The sequence below is a fragment of the Castor canadensis genome, chromosome 3 (assembly GCF_047511655.1).
Source record: "Castor canadensis chromosome 3, mCasCan1.hap1v2, whole genome shotgun sequence".
In the NCBI taxonomy this organism is placed as follows: domain Eukaryota; kingdom Metazoa; phylum Chordata; class Mammalia; order Rodentia; family Castoridae; genus Castor; species Castor canadensis.
Window position 1 is genome coordinate 17994001 of NC_133388.1, and position 24181 is coordinate 18018181.

Genomic DNA, 24181 nt, shown 5'->3' on the forward strand with positions numbered 1-24181 from the left:
TGCTTCTTTCAAACTAGACTGTAGAATTAATTCATTCATTCAACTATCAGATACATGGAAACCTGCTCTGGGCTGGGCACTGAGGCTGTGCCACGACTAAGCTGTTTGCTCTGTCTCCCTGCACTGGCACTGGGGACTGTGCCTGCCACTCAGGGATGCCTGCAATGAGACTGTTATTTAAACACTTGTCCTGGCATTCAGGGGCACGCCATTGAAAAGAAACCACTCAAACGCACATGTCAACTAAGCAAAAGTGCAGGGTTTTCAGTGTCTTCTCAATTCCTGTCCTAAATAGGTGGAAACAGATTTGGGGTTGGGCCTGACAGGAAATGAGTAGTCTTGTGTAGCTCTCCTGCCCACACTCACTTCCAGGGTCACAGGATCACCTGTGGACTGCTGCGATCTCAGGCTACTTAGCTCTGAAGAGCCTGTCTCCCATGGCTTGCTGGCCTTCTCAGTTCAGCCATCTCCCCTGCATTGTGTGCTAGCCACGCCATATTTTTTTATTCTGAGGATTTGGGTCTGTCCTTCTAGGATCTCCTTGGGCCTAGACATGCACAAAGCTGGCACTGGATGAAAGGTCCCCTAGTTTGGCCTTTGTTTTGTGTTTCAGAGCCAGGACACCTGACTCCTAGCACAGTGCTTGTTCTGTCACCACTCATCTCTCAGCTTCCATGGTTTCCAAGCCATGTCTGGTGTTCATTTTCTTCCCCCAAATGTTCGTGACACTTTTGGGAATGAAAAAAGCATCCATATTTGGAAAGCTCTGCGCTGTCTCGGGGGCGGGAGCAAAGCACAGACTGTTCTGTGGAGAAGGAGGGTGTCGGAGTGTGGCTCAGAGTGTGGCTGTCCTGAGTGGGCTGGGAAGGGTGCAGTAGAGCAGGAAGCTGTGGGCTGGCCTTGGCACACCCTCCCTGAACAGTGCTCTGACCCATGGACCAGCCCAGGAAGGCAACTGTCTTGCAGCGCACACGGCAGCCTCTCAAGACAGAGAGAGGCTGGTCTTGGGTTTATGGAGTGACTACTGTGAGACAGGTTCTGGAATAATAGTATTAAGTTATTAATAATTACAGTATTAAAAATGTCCTTCCACCCACCGTTCTAAGCAGTCCTCAACTCCCTTAATCTGCAGAACCCCGGAGATAGACATGGGTAGGGTCTCCGTTTAAGAGAGGATCATGAGGGGCAGATGTCCAAATCTTTGCATCAAGGGCTGGAATGTCATTTGCAGTTGCAGATCTGGCCCAATCCGCACTGAAAGAGGCCAGGTCACTCATGGTATGAGGGGAAATACCTTAGTCTTGTGTATAGTCACCCTCAGAGCCATTGTGGATAGCTCAGAGGCTTCGGAAGATCACCCTTTCCCTACGCAGTGTGGACAGCCCTCGGCATCTTTATTTGATAACAGGGAACCTGGGAACTCTGGCACGCTCAGAACCTGGAATTAATTCCACAGCAGGCCTTCAGGCAAGTGCAAAAGCCAGAAAGCAGCTCTGAGTTGGGACCTCTCAGGTTGGTCTCTGCAAGCAGCTGCCCTAGGTCATCCGCTGCATTCCCGGCGGCCACCGCCAGGGGTCGCAGGAGTCGCGTCCTGATACAGATGCGAGCTGCGCATGTGCAAAACCTCCCATCTGCTCCAGAGAACCTGAGCTCCACCCTCAGCATTTCCCCAACCCCCCCCCCCCCCCCCCCCCCCCCCCCCCGCCAGCACAGCGCATCTTCCCACACCACAGCTTATCTCAGGCCTGGTTAACCCAGCGGCCTCCAGCCTCCCGGCCCGAGTTACCATTTGCAATGCCTGAAGTTTGACTCATTCCATCATTCAACTAAGTCCAGGGAGGAGGGTGAACCTGCATTAGTGAGGCGCCGGGCACGTGTCCGCTTTCTGGGGCAAATGTGAAAGCTGTCTGGCTGCAAGCATTTGCACTGTCTTTTCTGGCAGATGCTGGGCGAGGAGCTGCCCCCTGCAGGCTAACTCAGGACCACGGGGACAGCGCTAGCTTTTCTCTAACATGGGCGATTGGGCGTGGGATGCTTAAGAGAAAGGGCGGGCAAGAGTACGTCCTACCCACGCAGCTTCAGCAGGCCTTGAAGCCCCGCTTTTGCTTCCTGGACAGAACTGTGCAAGCTCAAGGAGGATTTTCCTGGAGTATTTCTTGGTAGAGTCAAGTCTTGAAGTGACAGAATGTCACCCCAAGCTTTATGATTTGGGTGCTTGCGAGTGACTATTCTGGACTGCAGGAGGGACAGCAGCTGTCATGCTGCATCCCTGGCACAACAGCTCTCCTTCTGCTGGGGGCTGTGTCCCAGCAGCTCCTGGGATCCTGCACGGTAGCTCCTTGGATTGGGAATCAGGGTGGGCTCTGCTAATGTCACCTGTGTGACCATGGGCAAATCACCAGCCCTTTCTGAGCTTTTATTTTCCTGTCTGCAGAGAGGACAGGAGAGACCACAGGGGCTCTGTTGTTTTTCCTTGAGAAGTTGCTTTTCATTTGTTGAAGCATTGAGATCTCTTTTGGGTGCAGGGAATAAAAAAGTAGTTTTAAAGAAAAATCCATGTGTGGAGGAAGGGGTGGTGGAAATAGAGCACAGGTGTCCTGGCTGAGTGCCAGCTTTTGCCCATGTGTGAAGTCCAGCGATTAGGGAGCAGGGGGTGCTCGAGAGGGCACTGTGGGGCCACAGTGGCATTGGAGAGCTGCTGTGAGCCTTCTGTTAGCTGTTTATCTCTGGCTCTGTGAGCTCTCAGGCCCCTTCATGGTCTAGAGTTAATGATTCCACCAATGGTGGAGCTACAAGCTGTGTTGCATGGGCCACTAGTCTCAGGTTGCTAGTCAGGACTTCTTGTTTATATTTAGACCCTGTAAGAAGAGCAAGGCCTTTTACTGCCACTGACCCGTTTTCATATTTAATGCTGTTTGTGTTAATAGGCTTTGGAAGCAGCAGAGACTCAGAGGGTCCAGAGAAAGTTTGGGGAGCAGAAGCCTTAGGTGAAGGTCTGTTTGGGGGCTGGTGCCTAATTCTTCAGGAGACCATATCTCTGGCAGTCACTGTCCTTTTGACATTGACTGAGAATGTCTTTCTCCTCCAGTCCACTAGAGGTAGCTGTTTTGAGAAGCTCATTGTTAGCCCAGAGCACCGTTGTAGTTGGTGCTCAGTGAGATTTTGTGGAGTGAGCAAGGACAGATACTGGCTGCCCTTGCCCTTGCCGCAGGGGGGTGCGCAGGGCTCCTCCTTCCACTGCAGGATGCCCTACTGTGAGGAATCCTGTCTTCTCAGAAGGAAAGTAGATCCCAGATCAGAGAGCATGTGTGAGGGTGCTAACCAGTGTGCTAACCGTGCTTAAACTCCCAGCGCTGGGAATGTGGGTGATGGCTATTTTCTCCTTGAAGTTTTTCTACATTTTTGATCTAGCCCTCAGAAAACTTTGGAGAATGCTTGTTACTGCTGCAGGAAAGGTACATGCTTATGAGAATAGGTACTCCTCATATGCCAGGCACAAGTAGCTGAAGCAGGTGCTACTCTGTACATTTAGGTAGTGAGGAGACCAAGGCCCCAATCTGGTAGGTAGCTTGCTCCAAGTCACAGGACACAATTGTAGAGGCAAGGGTTTTGACTCCAGCTCTGTCTCCTCAGAAGTCCAAATGTTCACCTCGTAATGTTTCACCTAGCAGGTTGGCAGTTAGATACTGTGGTTTTTTAAACAAAGATAATATAACAAAAGATAGGATTGCCACAGATCACCAATTCATTCCTAGATATATAGCCAAGAGAATGACAATGCATGTCCACACAAGAATGCGTACATGAATGTTCATAGCAGCACTCTAAAGATATCCAAGAAGTGGAAGCAACCCAAATATTCAGCAACTAATGAATGGATAAATAAATATGGTATTTCCACTCAATGGTATATTATTTGGCAATAAAAAGGAATGAAGTTTTGGAACTAAATAGTGGTGATTGTACAATATTGTAAATGTACTAAATGACACTGAATTATTAACTTTTAAATGATTAATTTTGTTATATGAATTTCATTTCAATTTTTAAAAAAGAAATGGAAGTTCTGATACTTGCTACAGTAGCTCTGAACCTGGAAAACATTATGCTGAGTCAAAGAAACCAGATATAAAAGATCACATTCTGTATGGTTCCATTTATATGAAAGATCGAGAGTAGGCAAATGCATAGAGACAGGAAGTGGATTAGTGGTAACCAGGGTCTGAGAGGAAAAAGGAATGGGAAGTGACTGCTGATGGGCATGGGGCTTCTTTTTGGAGTGATGGAAATGTTCTAGAAATAGCTCCTGGTGATGGTTCCACAACTCTTCAACTGTACTAACACCAGTGAACTGTATACTGTGAATGGCGAATTTTATGGTATGTGAATTGTCTGTCTATCTATCTATCGTCTATCTATAGAACAGCCAGTGAATAAAACTCTCCCACTCCAGCCTACTGTTTCCTACAGACAGTGACGCTTACTGTGTGCCAGGCGCTGCTCCAAGCACTTAACATTCTTGCATATAAAGCCAGCTGTGGATTATAAACTGGGAAGTCTGGCTTCAGAGCCCACATTCTTGGCCACTGTGTTCTACAGCTTTGCATATAGAGACAAGTACATCAGTAGAGTCAAATGACAACAACTCGGGAGTTAGACCACTAGGTTGGAGCCCAGCTCTGCTACTTTTGTGTAGTCTTGGGTGAGTTACTTAGACACTCAGAGGTCTACTTCCCTCTTTCTAATGTGGGATAGGAGTAAATCCTCTAACACAGGGCTCTTGAGAGAAGGATAATTTATCTCAGGTTCTGATGTGTAGCTAGCACTCAGTACATGTTATTATTACTATCACATGGCTAGTAATGAATACTTAAAGAGCATACGTTCAAACTGCAGACTCACTTAGTGAGCATTTCAGGTCGAATTAACATCTCATTTGCTCACAGAATTTAGAGCTGTAAGAAACATTCATTGAAAGACCATCTGCTCTAGCAGGTAGATGTCTAACCCAGGGCCTGGTACCTTGTCTTCTATGAGGGCTGTGTGTGTGTGTGTGTGTGTGTGTGTGTGTTCAGATATGCTGAGTCCAGAAGGAAATCAATTCATGAAAGCTCCCAGAAGGGTCCAACCATGGCTCCCAGCTCAGAGACCACTAAATTGGTAGAAACTGGATTGACAGAGGCCTCAAAGGAGAGCCTCTGTCCCTAGCATTTGGTGCTTTCCATTGTCACCCCTGCATTCTATACCCCTGCACAGGGCATCTCCTCCCATTGAACCAAGTACACCTGACACTCGTGGGAGCCTCACCATTCTAGAGGTGAGGATGAAGGCCAGCAACCTGGGCTGCCTTTGCCAAGGCTTTGCTTTGTATATCTTGAATCTTTTCCTGAGTTTCTTTTCAGGCCTAGAAATTGAAATCCCTGACAGTTGTCTTACTGCCTTTCAAACCCATACCACAGGGCTAGTTTTTCAGAGATATGACATTATAATAAGGTTTTTCTGGTACTTCCTGTTGTAGACTCCCCTGTGGGTCATGTTACAGCAAAGCATCAGGATAAACCCATCCCGGGCTTGACTTCTAGAAATGTGGTTAAGATACATAAGGAAACAATGGCTACTTTGTAGTACATAGTTCATATCATTAATTTTATAGCCTTTTATTGCATTGCATAACCTTATAAGGAATTAATTTCCTGTTCATTTCAACGGGATTTTAGAAAATCAAAATATTTGTTTTGGTTGTTAGTTTTTCTGATTCACATAGCTCAAGGTGGTGTCTCAGTAGTTCAACCCTTCATGACACAGACAGGGATTAGGAGGTCCACCATCCTGGGAATTGCCTGGGGTGGTACAGCTATGGCAGGAGAGAAAATCTGCAGCCTCCAGCTCTGGACTTTGATTTGTGTCTCTATTGCCATTGCTGTTATCTGTAAGATTCTGTTAGCATCAGCCTTGCAGTGTGGCTGTGGGGATTAGAGTGTCCATATGAACTCCTAGACGTAGCCCTGGGTGCTGAGTCAGCTTTGCTAAGTAAACCTTCATTATTATTGACACTGCTCAGTCTTACACGCAGGCAAGGCTCCTAGCTAAGGGTCTCAAATTCAGGCAGACCTGAAAGAGTTTGGGTACTAACCCCTCAGTGACCACTGGACTTCCTGGGAGTGAGATGTGTAGCTCTCCATTTTCTCATCCAATCCTCCAGAGAAGCTACAGACCATGGGAAACAAAATGGCAGTCCCTGTCAGAAGTATTGAAACCTGGATGTTGAGGGAAGCATGGAGCAGAGTTCAGTTTGTCGTGTGATGTTCTGTAAGTCCCACCTAAATAGGACAACTCAGAGAGTGGGCATATTGGAGCTTTTAAGTGTGTAGAGGGTCCTCATCCAGCTTCTCAACTGTCAGCATCCCCTCCCACAATGACCCCATCCATGGCATCCTCCAACAGGTCTCCTGCCCTGGGTTTGGCACTTCAACTTTCATTATTCCATCCTGCATGCAACCTACGGCAGGATACTTTGGCCCCAACTCTTCTTCTAACTCCTGTGCAGTCCATGGGGAAGTCACTTAACTTCTCTGAGCCTCTGGTTTTTTTTCCCACAAATTTTGTTACCCATTGAATATGACCAAACAGTCCACTGTACATGGAAGAGCTCTGAGAGCAGTTAAATGTAATCAAATGATTTTGTCATCATTAATTTACATAAAATGTGTTATCTTTCATAGAAGGACCTTTCAGAAATGAATCTATCTATGGGAACTTCCTTCTGTAGCAGGGGGATAAATTTTGGGTTGGAAAAGTATTTTGAGTTTTTTAGATCACAACAATAAGGTCAGGCACTTTTATCACCCCTACCTTAAATCTGACCTGATTGTCAAAAAAGCACTGAGCTATAGTTTGGATATGTTTTGAGAGTGCCCCCACAAAGGTTCACATCCTAGAGGCTTGGTCCCTAGTGTAATGATGTTGATAGAAAGAACCTTGAAGAGGCCTGGTGAAAAATGATTAGATCATCAGAGGCTCTGCCCTTGGACGGGATTAATGAAGTTCTTGAGACTCCCATCAGTTTCTATGAGAATACGTTGTAATAAGTGGAGTGAGACTGGTCCCGAATATCTCTTGCTTCCTGTCCCACCACGTGATCTCCCCTTGCTTAAGTTCTTACCATGATGCCATCTACCATATTGTGATGTAGCCAGAAGTCTCTCACCAGAGCCAAGCAGATGTTGTTGGCATGCTATATTACTTAACCTCCAACTAAACAGACCTCTCTTCTTCATAGTGTATCTGGCCTCTGCTGTATTTTGTCATAGCGACAGAAAACAAACTGAGACACTTAATTTCCATTTTTTTGATACATACCTTTGGTTTTGGAGATACAGATCTTATTCAGGTATTGGTGTCATGCCAGTCATTTATCAAGTCTGTTTTTCACTCCCCCCTTTTTTTGGTCATGTATTTCTCTGGGACAAAAAAAGTAACTAAAACATTATTGAGATAAATTTCTAAATAGACCAGGCATCATCTCAGATTTTAATGAGAAAAAAATTTGGAGGACTCATATTATCTTCAAAACTTATAGGGGTGGGGCTGTAGCTCAGTGGTAGAGGGCTTGCTTGGCATACACAAAGTCCTAGGCTCAATCTCCAGCTCCACAAAACAACAAAATTTGAGTTCACACCAGGAATGGTGGTGCATGCCTGTAATACCAGTCCTTGAGAGGCTGAGGTAGAAAGATCATGAGTTTGAGGCCAGCCTAGACTATATAACAAGAATTTGTCTTAAACAAAACAAAACAAAATAACCCAGTAATCAAAGCAATATGGGTATAAATATTGACAACCAAATCATTGTAATAAGAACAGATTTGAGAAATATACCCACATGTTATGTCCATCTGATTTTTCACAAATGTCCAAAGGCAATTCAGTGGAGAAAGGAAAATCTTCAGTCGGTGGTATTAGAACAATTGGATATCTATTTGCAAAGAAGTCACCTTCAATCTCTGCCTTGCAACATATACAAAAATTATGTCAACCTGGATCATAGAGCTACATGTAAAAGCTTAAAACTATGACAGTTCCAGAGGAACACATAGGGTAAAACCTTTATAGTTTTGAGTTAGGCAAAGATTTCTTAGATTCAGAACCTAAAGCACAGTCCATTAATATAAACCTTTGTAAATTGGATTTCACCAAAATTTTAAGTTTCTGATCTCAAAAGACACATTAAGCAAATGAAGAAACAATCCACAGACAGAGCAGAAGTATTTGCAAATCAAATATCTGAGCATTCGTGTGCAGAATTTATAAAGAACTCTTGAAACTCAATAAGAAAACAATCCTATAAAAATAGGTCAAAGATTTTAATAGTTACTTCACCAAAGAAAATGTAGAGATAACAAGTAAGTATGCAAAAAGAGTCAAGGCTGGTGGAGTTGCTCAAGTGGTAGAGCACCTGCCTAGAAAACATGAACCCTGAGTTCAAACCCAGTCCCACAAAAGAAAGAAAGAATTAAAGAAAGGAAGAAAGAAAGATCAATACTATTAGTCATTATGGAAATACAAATCAAAACCACAATGAGATGCCAATTCATATCCTCTAGGATGGCTGTATTTAAAAAGTCAGGCAATAATGAGTGTTGATGACTATATGGAGAAACTAGAATGTTCATACATTTCTGGGGTTAATGTAAAAAGATGCGGCTTCTTTGGAAAACAGTTTGGCAATTAAAAAGTTTAAAAAAAAAGAAATTTGCACCTGACCCAACAATCCTGCTCCTAGGGATCTACCCAAGAATTAAAAACATGTCCATAGAGAAAAATATCCATGAATGTTCATAGCTGCATATTCATAACAGTAAACATTTGGGAAGGAACCCAAATGTCCACGACTAGCAAATGGGTAGGTAAAGTGCAGCCCTTCACAAAGCAATAAAAAGAAATGCTGTGCACTACAAGCTGTAACCTGGATGAGCCTCAAAAACATGCAAGTCACAAAGGTGAACCCAAAAGAGCGCCTTCATGATTCCATTTATATAAAATGTCCAGAAAAGGTAAATCTGTGGAGATAGAAAGCAAATTAATGGTTGTCTGAGGCCGAGAGTGGGAACTGATTGATGGCATTTGGGCAGAAAGGATCCTTTGGGGATGATTGAAATGTTCTAAAATTGAATTGTGTTGGTAGTTGTACAACTCTGAATTTATTAGGAATTGAATTGCACACATAAAAATGGATGAATTTTATGTCATGTATATTATACCTCAGTAGAGCTATATTGATCAGGGCGGCTTAGTATTGGGAATACAAAGAATGCATAAAACACAACACTAAAAAAAATCCCAAATGAGAAAAACCAGACACTATACCAAATAAGGTATACAAATAAGAATAAGAGAAGATGCTTGACTTCATGTGTCATCAGGGAAATACAAATTAATGCAACACTGAGATAGCACTGTACACCTATTAGAATGGCTAAAATCCCCAAAGTCAACAGTACCAAGTGCTGAGGAGGCTATGGAGCTTTGCCAGTGAGGATGAAAAATGGTACATGCTTGTTAAAGACAGTTTGGCTTTTTTTTTTTTTTCATGCTACCAGGGTTTGTACTCAAGTCCAAGCTGGAGTACCAGGAGAGCTGATGATGTAGTTCCAGCTTAAGCCTGAAGGCTGAGAACCAGAAGACACAGTGATTTAAGTTCCAGTCTAAAAGCTGGCAGGGGTGAAGCCCAAGAGAAACCAGCAGTTCAGTTCAACCCAAAAGTAGGAAGAGACCAAGTTCCACCACTGTGTACTCAGGCAGGAGGAGTTCCTTCTCATTTAGCCTTTTCATCTGATTGGATGAGCCCCACCCACAGCAAGGAGGACAGTCTGCTTACTCATTCTACCAGTTCATACTTAATCTCATCCAGAAAGACCCTCACAGACATATCCAGAATAATGTTTGTCCAAATGTCTGGACACTCTGTGACCCAGACAAGGTGACACATTAAATTAACCACCATACTCTTTAGGTTTAAATGAGATCCTGGTGAAGTGCCTGGCAAGTTCTTAACCTGAGTATCAAAATCAAATGGATCGTATTTTTTGTATTTTTAGTGGCCTCTTTCTCCCGTAAGTTATGGATATTCCTTTTGGTGCTCCATTTTGATGTTCCATCTTGTCTTTACAGAGAGAAGACAGAGGGCAGAGAATATGCTTCTCTGATAGTCTATTATATCCTAGGACCATTTTTGTGGCCGTCTAGGGCAGTATTTTAAAGTCAATCCTCATAAAAAACAACTTACCTAGTTTTTGTGTGCTTGCTTTTTATTTTTAGGACTTTGTTTAGAGAAGCTGCCTATTTCATCTTCTACCAGTAATCTCCATGTGGATCGGGAGCAGGATGTTGTCACCTGTTATGAGAAAGCAGGGGACATCGCACTCTTGTACCTCCAAGAGATAGAAAAGGTAAGTGAAGACAGTGAGTTCATTCCAGCTGCTGATTTTTCTTTTTCAAGACAGACAGTTGGATAGCAGTCACCTCTAGAAAGTCTTCAACTTGTCTGCCTCTGGGTGCAAAGCCTTTCTTTATTTCTGAATGCTAAGGAGAAGATAGCAATGAGTGTGGTCCCTTGTGCGTGTGAAGCATTTTAAGATCTGGATAGATCTGATACTATGCAGCTGTTTGTACCCTTAGCACCCGAGACTGCTCAATCCTTCTGTTCTCCTAAGCAAAATGGGTTGTTTCCTTTGTCCCCTTGTGGTCTGTGCTCATGTGCTCATCTGTGGTGTGGGAGTCTTCACATACCTCAGATGGTGTGGCAAAGGTATGCTGGGAAGCAGGTTGTGTTTCCCCTGAGGCCATCTTCTCTAGCAGTCAATGGTTTACCTGTATGTGGGGAATGGAAACCAGCAGCAGACAAGAAGGCCACCAGAGCAGAGAACAAGTGAGCAAGAGGTCCTGAGTTCACACCTTCAGGCAGAGGAGGTGGGAGGGACTGGTCAGGTGTGGATACCTTGTTTGTTTAGAAGGATCCTTGTCTTTTGGTTCTGCTCTTTTCTGAGGTCTTCCCCTCTCAGCCTTCATTTTTCCATCTGTGAAAAGAACATAATAGTAGTTCCTGATTTATGGAGTTCTTGTGGGGACTATGTAAGGTCATGTCTATGATAAAAGCACTTAGCCTAGATTAGGGGACATATTGAATTCTTGGTAAATATCACTTATGTATGTATGTATGTATGTATGTATGTATGTGTTTATTTATAGCAGTACTGGGGTTTGAATTTGGGGCCTTTCACTTGTTAGGCAGGCATTCTAACTCTTAACCCAGAGCAATGTCACTTGTTTTACAACAGTCTCTGTTGTAGCAGAATTTCCTAGAGTTCTAACTGGACTCTGATCTCTATCCCCTCAGGTCCAGAGATATGCCCTGTGGGGTTGTTTGAAATGATTGGAAATCCTGTAAGACTTTGAAAATAACTAGAAGCATTGTTTTCCATCAATTTTCTGAGTTTAGGGATTACCTAAGTCTTGCTAGCTTTTGTTATTTTGCACATGTGCAGACCAGAAGTCGTTTTTTATAAGTCATTTGTACCGTGTTGGTGTGTATGGTGATGACCAGAATTGCCTCTGAGAAGGCAGGGAGGGCAGGGCGAGGCTCACACACATGCAAGAGCTGAGAGATCATGGAGTAGTATCTGACCTACTCTTAACCATGGGCTCTCAGTCATGGTTCATGATGTCTGGGACCTCAGAAAAATTTTAGCTGTCTTGCCAATATGTTCTATCAGAAGGGTCTATGAAGAGAGAATATTGTTGTTCAGAACTTATGATGTGTACCTTACAGAAATGATTACGCAGGCAGTTTTTGAAATCCACACCCCTCCCGCTGCTTGCCTCCTATGGCCTGAATGTGGTAGTGAAGTCTGCTCACCCAGCTAAGCTGTCCTTATTGGCTGCCAGAAGCTTACTCTCCACCTGTTTTCCTGCCCTGTCATATCAGAGCTGCCTCTTCCTGACTGGGGGAAAGCAGGTTCATCTGTTACATGTGTCTTCAGAGTAGGGTTGGAAGATATCTGAATATACTTCCTGATATGCTTATTCATAACTCCCTAATCACTGCTGGGTTCTCCAGCCAGATTTTTGGGAAGACTCATATAATCATTGAATTCAAAAGAAATCTTTCCTCCTTCTCCTCTTCTTCTACAACTTACTACCACCGCCACTCTGTCACCTTCTCCTGTTTTGGGCATGTGGTGATCATAGGAGATAGGTTTTGAGAAGGAAATTGAGGCCCAAGGATATACGGGAAGTTAGCTTTAGCATGGGGAAGCAGCTTCTTCAGCCTAGGGTTAAATCTCAGCCTCTCTAGGTGACTCTGGCTCTGGTTTTTCAGCATGAGTTTACCTTTATAGAAGCCATATTGGGCCCCCCAGATTTCAGCAGTGAGAGGTTGGCTAAGCCAAACATCTGTTTTGACTGTAGTAGGAACTCAGGATATTGTGTGTTGGTCAATCTGAAGTCTGGGGGGAAGTAACCTTCTCCGAGTGGCCAGTGGGCTTGGTGGAAATTCAAGGGTTTAAAACTGAGAATGAATATATGAAAACAATTCCATTTACAATAGCCTCAAAAAATTCAAATACCTAGGTGTAAACCTAACAAAGGATGTGAATGACCTCTACAAGGAAAACTATAAACTTCTAAAGAAAGAGATCGAGGAAGACTATAGAAAGTGGAGAAATCTCCCATGCTCATGGATTGGTAGAATCAACATAGTAAAAATGTCTATACTCCCAAAAGTAATCTACATGTTTAATTCAATTCCCATCGAAATTCCAATGACATTCATTAAAGAGATTGAAAAATCTACCGTGAAATTTATATGGAAAAAGAGGCCACTAATAGCCAAGGCAATACTCAGTCAAAAGAACAATGCAGGAGGTATCACAATACCTGACTTCAAACTATATTACAAAGCAATAACAATAAAAACAGCATGGTACTGGCACAAAAACAGACATGAAGACCAGTGGAACAGAATAGAGGACCCAGATATGAAGCTACACAACTATAACCAACTTGTCTTTGACAAAGGAGCTAAAAATATACAATGGAGAAAAAGCAGCCTCTTCAACAAAAACTGCTGGGAAAACTGGTTAGCAGTCTGCAAAAAACTAAAACTAGATCCATGTATATCACCCTATACCAAGATTAACTCAAAATGGATCAAGGATCTTAATATCAGACCCCAAACTCTAAAGTTGGTACAGGAAAGAGTAGGAAATACTCTGGAATTAATGGGTATAGGCAAGAACTTTCTCAATGGAACCCCAGCAGCACAGCAGCTAAGAGATAGCATAGATAAATGGGACTTGATAAAACTAAAAAGCTTCTGCTCAACAAAAGAAATGGTCTCTAAACTGAAGAGAACACCCACAGAGTGGGAGAAAATATTTGCTAGCTACACATCAGACAAAAGACTGATAACCAGAATATATAGGGAACTTAAAAAACTAAATTCTCCCAAAATTAATGAACCAATAAAGAAATGGGCAAGTGAACTAAACAGAACTTTCTCAAAAGAAGAAATTCAAATGGCTAAAAGACACATGAAAAAATGCTCACCATCTCTAGCAATAAAGGAAATGCAAATTAAAACCACACTAAGATTCCACCTCACCCCTGTTAGAATAGCCATCATTAGCAACACCACCAACAACAGGTGTTGGCGAGGATGCGGGGAAAAAGGAACCCTCTTACACTGCTGGTGGGAATGTACTAGTACAACCACTCTGGAAAAAAATTTGAAGGCTACTTAAAAATCTAAACATTGATCTACCATATGATCCAGCAATACCACTCTTGGGGATATACCCAAAAGACTGTGACACAAGTTACTCCAGAGGCACCTGCACACCCATGTTTATTGCAGCACTATTCACAATAGCCAAGTTATGGAAACAGCCAAGATGCCCCACCACTGACGAATGGATTAAGAAAATGTGGTATTTATACACAATGGAATTTTATGCAGCCATGAAGAAGAACGAAATGTTATCATTCGCTGGTAAATGGATGGAACCGGGAACATCATTCTGAGTGAGGTTAGCCTGGCCCAAAAGACCAAAAATCATATGTTCTCCCTCATATGTGGACATTAGATCAAGGGCAAACACAACAATGGGATTGGACTTTGATCACATGATAAAGCGAGAGCCCACAAGGGAGGTGTGAGGATAAGTAAGACACCTAAAAAACTAGATAGCATTTATTGCCCTCAACGCAGAGAAACTAAAGCAGATACTCTAAAGCAACTGAGGCCAATAGGAGACTAGAGAAAAGGTGAGTTTGAGAAGAATTAACTTAGAAGGTAACACACATGCACAGGAAATCAAAGCGAGTCAACTCCCTGTATAGCTATCCTTATCTCAACTAGCAAAAACCCTTGGTCCTTCCTATTATTGCTTATACTCTCTCTTCAACAAAATTAGAGATAAGGGCAAAATAGTTTCTGCTGGGTTGCGAGGGGGTGGGGGGGAGAGGGAGGGGACAGGGGGAAGGGGGGAGAAATGACCCAAACATTGTATGCACATATGAATAAAATAAAAATTAAAAAGAAAAAAAAATTTAAGGGTTTATATGTGATAAGGTAATTGAGTGCTATGGCAAAAAAAAAAAGAGAACTTAAACAATTTTTTTATCTTAATTGACTTAATTTTGAACTTAGCAAGAATTAGTAGAATTGAAAACAGAAATATTAGAGAAACAAAATCTGAAGAAGTAAAATCCTTGGACATGCCTAAGGCAGGTAGTACCTTGCTTTCTGAGCAGCCCCGATGAGTAGAAAGTCCCAAATGCTGTTCCCACAGTACACAGTGGTTTCTTCTCCCTTCCCCCTCATTCTGTAGCAAAGAAACCAGTTTGCCAAGACCTTTTGCCATTTTGTTTCTTAGTGTTGGTTCTTTATTCATTTGCAAGAATAAAATTTGGAGAGCACTTTTGAGGACAGTTTAGAGTGTCATGACTAATGACTTCAAATTTAGAACCACCAAGTCACGTTTCTAACACCTTACCATTCTCTGAGTTTATCTACAGTGTATATGTTCACTGATATTGGACAGTTTTTGTTTTGTTTTCCCTTTTTCCTGAAGGGCAGTGATTCTTCAGAATGGCAATTGGCCTTGACTTCCCCTTGAGGCCACTAGTATAAACTGTGAGAGGCAGTAGGCCACTGTGACAAAGTGACTTCTTGTTGGAATCCTGGCCTTGCCACATCCTAACTGTGGAACTTCATACAAGTCACTTAACCTCTCTGTGCTCAGAGATAAAATTATAACGGTAACCGCCATGTGGCCATTGTGAGGATAAATTCGTCCAATTCATGTGTGTTCTGGTGTGGTGTTAACACACAATGTCCACTGTGTGGTCATTATTTGTTCCTGGCTATGAAATCTTTCCTGACTTTTGAAAATTCTAGATACTTAGATAAAAAGTGGGAACACCACAAATAGTGGTATTTTATTAGGAATGTAAAAGGATTTTTAAGGAATGTTTATGTGATGAAGTAATCTTGTCAGGGACATTTGGTTTGTACGGAAGCCAGGAGAAGGAACATCATCTTTCCTGTTGTCCCTGTTTCTGGGCTCTGGGTTTCTCTTTGCTCCTCATTGTCTGACCTTGGCCCACTCACTGATTTCTGTGTGCTTCAGCTGTCCACCTCCTCAGCAAACCCAGTTCTGCCTGACGCATCTGACCTCACAGGGTGAGGTCACCACTCTTAAGGAAACCCAGTGTGTACCTGGCAGTGCACTAGGAGCTGTCCCTCTGTCATTCTTACCCCTCGTTCCAAATGTGGAGGCAGGGCTAAAAGAGAGGTGAATAAATGACAGCTGTGTGCATTTAATATTTGTTTTGTGTTGTCCTTGTCATATTAGGGTTACAGAGATACTGGCCTATGCTCTTCTCTGATAGGTTGTTTTCAGAAGGGAATAGAATATAATTAATATTGTGGATAGAAAATAATTTAGTCAAACAAATGAAGTCAGAGCAGACAGAATTAGCAGTGATTGGGGATGGGATAAATTGGTTTATCTTCAGATGGTGGCATTGTGCCAGCACTGAATAAGCTTTCTGCCCCACAAAAAGCTTGTGGTGGTGTGGTGACAGGATTAGCGATGACTTCATCCTTGTATGTCACAATGTGAGTCCTGCTTTTGGCGTGTGAAGTCATCCTGTCCCTGTCCTTTGCTTGCAGCTACCAGCCAGCTGCTTGTGGCATTCTTGAGCAGGAGCAGTGCCAGCATGGGACTTTAGCTCCTGCTGACTGTTCATTTTAGAAAAGTCCATGCTAAATTGTGGACATCCAAAACTTATAGCACCATGGTTCTGAGAAAAACACTAGCTCCCTAATACAGGAGTGCTCAGCAGAGCTGCTACTGGGCCTGGGGTCACACCTGAGTTCATGTCCTCCCTGCAAGGGGAACTTGAGCTGCATAGTTGCAGGGAAGGATCCAGAACTGGATTAGATTAAGGTCACTGTGTCTTGAATTCAAGCCAGATGTCCCAGCAGTCAGTGCTTCTGAGAAAGGCAGGTACGAGTCTAACTGTCCAAGTGGCTGCACTTGTGGCTTAAAATATGACACAGTAAAGAAGAGGTAGGTTCTTCCTTCCCTTCCCTGTCCCAGGGTCTGACCTCTTGCTCAGGCAGAAGCAGCAGGTCCCAGTTCAGAGTTTAACCAGCACACCTGAATACATACTTCCTTACAAAAATGTCCAGAAACAGACTGGCCAGCCTGTGGCCTCTACTCTAGTATCTCTGACTGCAATAGGAGTCTACAGTGCTCTTTAAACTAGACTAGAAAAGTCTAGAAACCAGGAAGGAGCAGTCATTCATGTTCATTTTTGTGTATTTCCTGTCAGTCTTTGTTTGCCCTTATAACTTAGTAGTACTGAAAGTGTTTTGTTTTGTTTTAATTTCCTTTTAACCAACTTTGTTCTTTTATTTATTCTTTTGTTTTATCGTTTTTACATTTACTCACATGTTGTATACATTGTTTGCCCTCCCACCCTCCAGGCAGAACCTGTTCCGCTCTCTTGTTTTCCAATGTTGCTGAAGAGAAAACATAGGAGATAATAAGAAAGACATAGCATTTTTGCTAGTTTGAGATGAAAAATAGCTATACAGAGTTGGAAAGGTTTTATATCTATCTTTTCTTTGCCTAACATTAAACCTCACATTGTTTTCATGGCTCTATTTCAAGTGGGTGACCTCTGTGATACAGTTAACTTATTTTTGGTTCTAACATGCCAAATTCCTTCAGGTAAATTTTTTCCTTGACATTATTTCCTAAGGGCAAATTCCCAGAAGTGGGGATGTCATTACCATTCTTGTCAACACACACTGTGCCCATTTGCTTTCTACAAGTCACACTGACTTTGGTGGCCCAGGAGACTATAGGTGTTGCTTTGCAATTTTTGTGAAATTGTTGAAAAGTCATTTGCTATGTGAAACTAGTAGCTTGTAAGTTTAGCTTGCATTTTTGATTATTGAGGTTATTTTTCTATATATGTATTTACTACTTTTCATTTTTTTAAGGACAGCATTATTAAGATATAGTTCACATATCGTATAGTTCATCCATCTAAATCGTACAGCTTAATTTGAGGTTTTTCTTCCTTCCTCCCTCCCTCCTTCCTTCCTTCTTTCTTTCTTTCTTTTTGTCTTTCCTTTCCTTTCTTGGTGGGGTCTCACTTTGTTGCCCAGGCTGGCCTCCAACTCCTGAGCGCAGTGATCCTCTGAGCAGGTGTATGTCATTATGCCTGGCTCTCAGTGGTTTTTAATATATTTACAGAGTTGCGTAAGTGTCACCAGTATTTAATTCCAGAACATTTTCATCACTCCAAAAAGAAACCTTGTACTCATTAGCGGTTGCTCCCTATTTACGTCCAGTCTCTCCAGCCCTGCACAGTTACTAATCTACTTTGTGCTTTATAGACACACAATCTGGATATGTCGTGTAAGCGAATCACACAAGATGTGATTTTTTATGACTGACTTCTTTGGCTCAGCATAATGTTCTTAAGATTCACCCATGTGGTAGCATGCGCCAGGATAAGTAATCCATTATATAGATATGCTACATTGTGTTTGTTTATTCACACTGGGTACACATTTGGATTGTTTTCACTGTGGGCTATTATAAATAATGTTATCATACATTCATATACAAGTTCTTGTGCAGATAAATTTTCATCTTTCTTGGGTATATCCCTAGGAGTGGAATTTGCTGGTCATATGATAACTTATGTTTAACTTTGATATATTCTTTTTTGTCTCATACTTTGTGTCCAGTTTTTGGAAGTAGTGTTTGTCTTACAGTTTGAATAAACTATATCATAGATATGTTAATCCCTTATCGTATTTGCTCTGAATATTTTCCCATTCAGTAATTTTTCATTTTTAAGTTGCTCATAAATTTTGAATCTTTATACAGTTGAAGCTGATTATCTTTTTTTAAATTATTATATTGGGGGTACATTGTGACATTTACCAAAGTTCTTGTAATATATCGTAGTTAAATTCACCCCTTCCACCATTCTCCTCTATCTCACCTTCCCCCATTCCTAGAACAGTTTCAGCAGATTTCATTTTTCCATTTTCATACATGTGTACACAATCTTGGCACCATATTCACCTTCCTACACCCTTTCCCTACATCCTTCTCCCTCCCATTGGTACCAACCCTGATTTCCTTATTACATTTTATTTTATTATTCTTAAGACTTGAATATTGGGATAAACCCCCTCTAGGATTTGAAAACTCATAATGTGTTTATCAAGATTGACCCCACCATAAATTGAGGAGCATCTGTAAAAAGGATTATGTACCATGACCAAGAGACTCATTTCAGGAATAAAAGGTGATTTAAAATCTGAAAATCAATTAATGTAATGCAGTAGACTAGTATATAAAGAAACCATAGGATTGCTCATCTATTTTTTTGTGTGTACATGTGTGGTACCGGGGTTTGAACTCTGGGCCTCATACTTGCTAGGGAGGTGCTCTCCACTTGAACTATTCCACCAGCTCAGGATTGATCATCTTAGTAGATGCAGTGTTTGATCAAATCCAACACTCTTTCATGATTAAAAAAAAAAAAACTCATAAGAAAGTATCACATGTAAGTAAATGTAGAAATGATAAAAGGAGAAAAAAATAAAATATCATAATGAAGTCTATTATTTTGTACAACTAATATATGCTATTTAAAAAGCACTCAACATACTAGAAATAGAAGGAAACTTCCTCAACCAGATACAGGGTGTTTATGAAAAACCCACATGAAACAACATAGTTCATGGTGAAAGATGGGGTGCCTTCCCTCCAAGATCAGAAACAAGACAAGGATTTCTTGTGACTTCTATTCACTATTATAGTAGGCATTCTGACCTGTGCAATTAGGCACAAAAAAAGAAATAAAAGCCACCCAGATTGGAAAGGGAAAAGTAAAACTCTATTTCCAGATAACCTGGCTTTTTAATATATAAAATTCTAGGGAATCCACACATGAAAAACTGTTAGAATAAAAAGGTTCAATAAGATTATAAAACATCAAGGTCATGATATAAAAATCATTTGTAGGGATGGAGGCATGGCTCAAGTGGAAAAGCATCTGCAAGGCCCTAGTGTATTTCTATAAACTAGCAATGACTAATCCAAAAACAAAATTAAGAAAACAGTTCACTTTTATTAGTATCAAAAGAATAAAATGGATAGGAATAAATTTAACCAAAATGTGTACACTAAAAACTGCAAAAGATTGTTATAAGAAATTAAGGAACATCTAGATAAATAAAAGATACCTCATGTTCATGGATTGAAATACTTAATTTAAAAAAATGGCCTAAACCCTGTAAAAATGTGAGCTGCTCTTTTTGCAAATATTGACAAACTGGTTCAGAAATTTGTGCGAAAATTCAAATGGCCCAGAATAGCCAAAAACAATCTTGAAATAGAAAGACTGAGGTTGAAGGACTCACACTTCTCAACCTCTAAAGCCAAAAACAATCTTGAAATAGAAAGACTGAGGTTGAAGGACTCACACTTCTCAACCTCTAAACTTGCCACAAAGCTGCAATTGTCACGATACCACCCAGGCCAGGCTGGGGATAGCGCCTCAGTGGTACGGCACCAAGGCCTAGAGTTCAGTCCTCAGCATCACATACACACACACACACACACACACACACACACACACACACACACACACACACACAGACACAAAAGGACGCACAATTTGTATTCTTGAAAAAGAAAACAAAACAATAGCTACATATCATATATGTATATATCATACAGATTTGCATGGCAATATAAAAGTAGTAAGATAACATAGCTGGGAAGCTTAAATATAAAATATTAATATACTAAAAATGGAGGGCTGAAAGAGAATGCAAAGTAGAAAGTATGAATCCCTTCATTTTTCCCCATCTCCTATATGAGGTGCCAGTACATAATGTACAAAGTTGAAATATGGAGATAAAAATAATAATCTACTTTCTTGTTACTATATAAAAACTCACATATGTACACATAATAGACAGAATGTATATTTTTAACTTTGGAGGAACTTTTAATGAACTATGTGGATAAAACCATTTTTCTAAATTGAATGATTACTTTGGTTCCACTTTAGTTTCGTCAAATTTCATTAAATTAAATGTAATGGTTTAAATTTAAGGCTAGCAAATATAACATGACCTCATTTTTTGGTAAAATGGTCATTATCTTTCCCTGCTGATATAATTACGTACACAAAGATACTTGTCTTGTTCCACATGTGTTAACTGTGGTTATTTCTATGTGGTAGGATTTTGAGATAGCTTTTAATTTTCTTTCTGCTGTATTGAATTGTTTTTTGCTTTAAAATAGTCATGACATTTCACAATTAAAAGCTCTGCTCAGAAGCAAGCGAAGGGTAATTTTGGATAGTTTCAGGACCTTCAAGTGGTGTGGCTGGCTGCGTGAGGCTGGAGTTCGGAGAGAAGGTCTGGATAGCGACGAGACTTGGGGTTGGCAGCATGTTGGTGATTGCTGACGCTCACAAGAATGGGTGAGGTTATCTCAAGATGGACTCAAGAGAAGAAAGTAGCCAGGATGGCAGTGATCTGGGCATCTCCAACACCCAGTGCTCATGTGGAGAACCCTGCAGTAGAGTGGAGATGAGGGTCCCAGAGGGAGGAACACCCCTGAGCTGGGGACCAGGGGTGGAAAGGCACTAGGGCTTTTGATACGACGCGGGGTCATAGTGCAAATGTCAAAGTTGCCTGAACCCTAAGTGATGGGTTCATTGTGTACCTTCTACTTTTCTTTTCCCCAAAGCTCACAGGTTAGAAAACCAGCAATTGCTTCAACTCTGGAGAATAATTTCCAGACCTTTCGGATATTTGGGCTTTGCCTAAAAACTAGGTATTTTAAAGAGCTTCTGGCTTCCAGCAAATGTGGGCAGCGTGTTCGACAATGTTTAAATATGCCACAAGTAGGTTTCTCTTTAAGAAAGGCTTTGTCTTATAGTTTAAAGTGAGTAGCTGATACGCGTTGACACGTCACTGTAAGAAACTCAACTTTCAAGTCTTTCCCTGGTTAGTTGCCCATCTTTCTTGTAAGACTAAAGATTTAAACCTTTTTAGACCTGGTTATCTGTTGACAAAAGGCTAAGTTTGAGGAGAGAGAGAGGATAGGTTGTTTTCTCAGCTCGCTCCTGGAGGATAGATGACTACTGTTTAACCCACCATTGCCTTATGGCTAATTCCAGCCCGGGATCCTGCTTGTCAGCTCTCAGAAGCCCTCAGGCTCACATGGAGCTAGAGCCTCCATTGACCTGTGGTCATCTAAACTATTGGTGGATGACTTTCTGCCTTTTGCTGAGACCTGCTTCCCAGCCTTCCTGTCAACATCCTGGCACTCAGTAGAGCACCCCCTTCTAACACTTCTGGTACCATCCTTTCAGCAGCGCCCCTTGTTCTTCAGTTCTCAGAGTCAGCAGGACTGTGTGTGGTGTTGCATGCCCAATAGCGGTCATTTCCTGTGCTCGCCCACTCCTTGCATTTGGGCACCTGCCCCAGGTGCTGACCTTTGCAAAAGGAAGTCAATTTTTCAAGCCTCGCAGTGCATTTGGAGCTAGTGTTCGAAAGAAGCAGGCATGGATGTGCATCTGATTAGTTTTCCGGTTTTCTCCCCTTCTAGGTAATACTTTCTAATATTCAGAACAGAAGCCCCAAGCCTGGCCCTGCTCCCCACGATCAAGAACTAGGTTTTTTCCTAGAAACAGGACTTCAGAGAGCCCATGTCCTCTATTTCAAAAATGGGTAAGCTTTCTTCATTTTTCAATCCATTTCCTAAAGAAGGAAAATAGAAAACCTCCTAATGCTACTCTAGTTTACTGTAAAGCAATTTTAAATATAAACAGAATTGGAATTTTTTTAAAGGATGAGCATTGGCTCTTTTTGTCTCCTCTCCACCTGGCTCTCTTACTTTTCTATGAGATTTGAAGATGGGAGGAAGGAGGGAGGAGGGCATCTGGGTGAGTATGAGCCCCAAGTGGGGAGCCTCAAGACCAGGCAGGTGAGTCTGGTGGGACTATGCTTTGGGTGCCATTCTTCCATGTTAATGGCACCACTCTCCACTTTGTCAAGAAAAACTCAATGAACTGGAAACCCTGGCACAGAAAGGCCTTTCAATGGCTGATCAGTTCTGAGAACTGGGTTTGCCAAATCCTAGGGTTTTTGTGAATATGAGTGTGGCTGGAAGAAAATTTTCAACTCAAGCTGCATTTGAAAAAGGTTGAAGGAGGGTTGGAGAGCCATGGATGGAAGGGGCAATTTTCCAATGCACTGACGTTTTTCTTTTGTGTCACTTTTGTGAGAAATGTGCTGATTCTGTTCCACATCTCTTCAGTTGTCCCTTGTTTTGACATTGTGCTGCGGGATAGATGTGCGTGAAGACCAATAGTAGGTATCTGCTTCCTCTGTAGCTCCTCCTAGGCTTTACATGGGGGGCCCTCTAGAGGCCTGTCCCCTTCCTCTAGGAGCAGTAGTCCAGTAGTGCTGTGAACAGCAGCAGGGATACAAGTCTCAGCCACTGGGAAAATGAACAGTGGAACTGCTTCCTTTTCATTTTTAGGAGCTTCAAACCTTGGGGCGTAGCTCGCGGAAGTGGGATTTCATTTGCCTGGTGGCCCAGCACTACATGCATCTCTTTTGCATTTGTGGGAATAAATGCTTGTGTTCCAAATCCCATTAAACATTTGGGAGAAAAAGCCCACTTTGCTCCAAAGGCCACTGGCTCCACTCAGCCCAACATGAGCCACAAAAGGCCTCAATAAACACCCCAAGGTTTGGAGTGGCTTGGTGGCTTTGGCACAAAGATACCCTGGAGTCTGATCTCATCTGCTGCTGACTGAGATCATTTGAGTGATGGTGCACATCTCCTAGGCTGTGATTCTGTTTTCTCTGCTGTTGTAAATAGAGGGAGAGGGAGGCAATGTGGAACATCATCTGTTTCTTCTTCCTTTTCATAATAAATGGTTGTCATCTCAGAGGAGCCTCTAACCCTTTCTCTCCTTCCCTCTAACCTGTGAGGAAGTTTGACATGGAATCCAGAGACAGGAATCAATTCCCTTAGGGCCTCCAGGGAGCCAAACCAATGCCTTCTATTGGAAATGCTTTCTGTGAGATTGATCCAGTGGGCTGGCTAACTTATTTTTATCTCTGAAGCCTGTTCCTTGAGGAGGAGGAAGTGGCACTGTGGGGCTCTGACCTCATCCCCTGTGATGCTGGCTGCCCACTGGATCCAACTGAAATATAATAATGAGAGGTTTGCTCTAGATGATGGCTTACATGCCATGGATTGCTTTCTGACTCATCTCTCATGTTGTTTCATTTTACCCAAGTTCAAGAAAGTGCCTTTCTCTTCTTTCCTTGTCCTCTCACTCTTCACTCTGTGCTGTAAACACCAGGTACTCACGAAGACTCCTGCAGCTACAGTGTTCTTAAGTCTAGGTTGAGCAGCAGTAGCAAGAGCTTACTCGGTGGGTAGAGGTGAGGATCAGTGTTGAAGCCTCAAAATGTAGATGGAGGAGAGAAACCAGTGAGGTGTTGGATATTCCAAGTGCCGTCAGGCTGCCTGACTCACCTTAGTGCG

General features: G+C 42.1%; 1 protein-coding gene across 8 annotated transcripts in view; it reads left to right on the forward strand.

Moving 5' to 3' along the window:
* The window catches only part of Ttc7b (tetratricopeptide repeat domain 7B), a 223393-nt gene that overhangs the window by 39244 nt on the left and 159968 nt on the right, over window positions 1-24181 (forward strand). For all 8 annotated transcript variants that reach the window (XM_074067331.1, XM_074067324.1, XM_074067327.1 and 5 more), the window contains 2 exons: window positions 10317-10447; window positions 22226-22347. In XM_074067331.1, the coding sequence (XP_073923432.1) occupies window positions 10317-10447; window positions 22226-22347 (253 nt within the window). The remainder of the gene's footprint in view (window positions 1-10316; window positions 10448-22225; window positions 22348-24181) is intronic.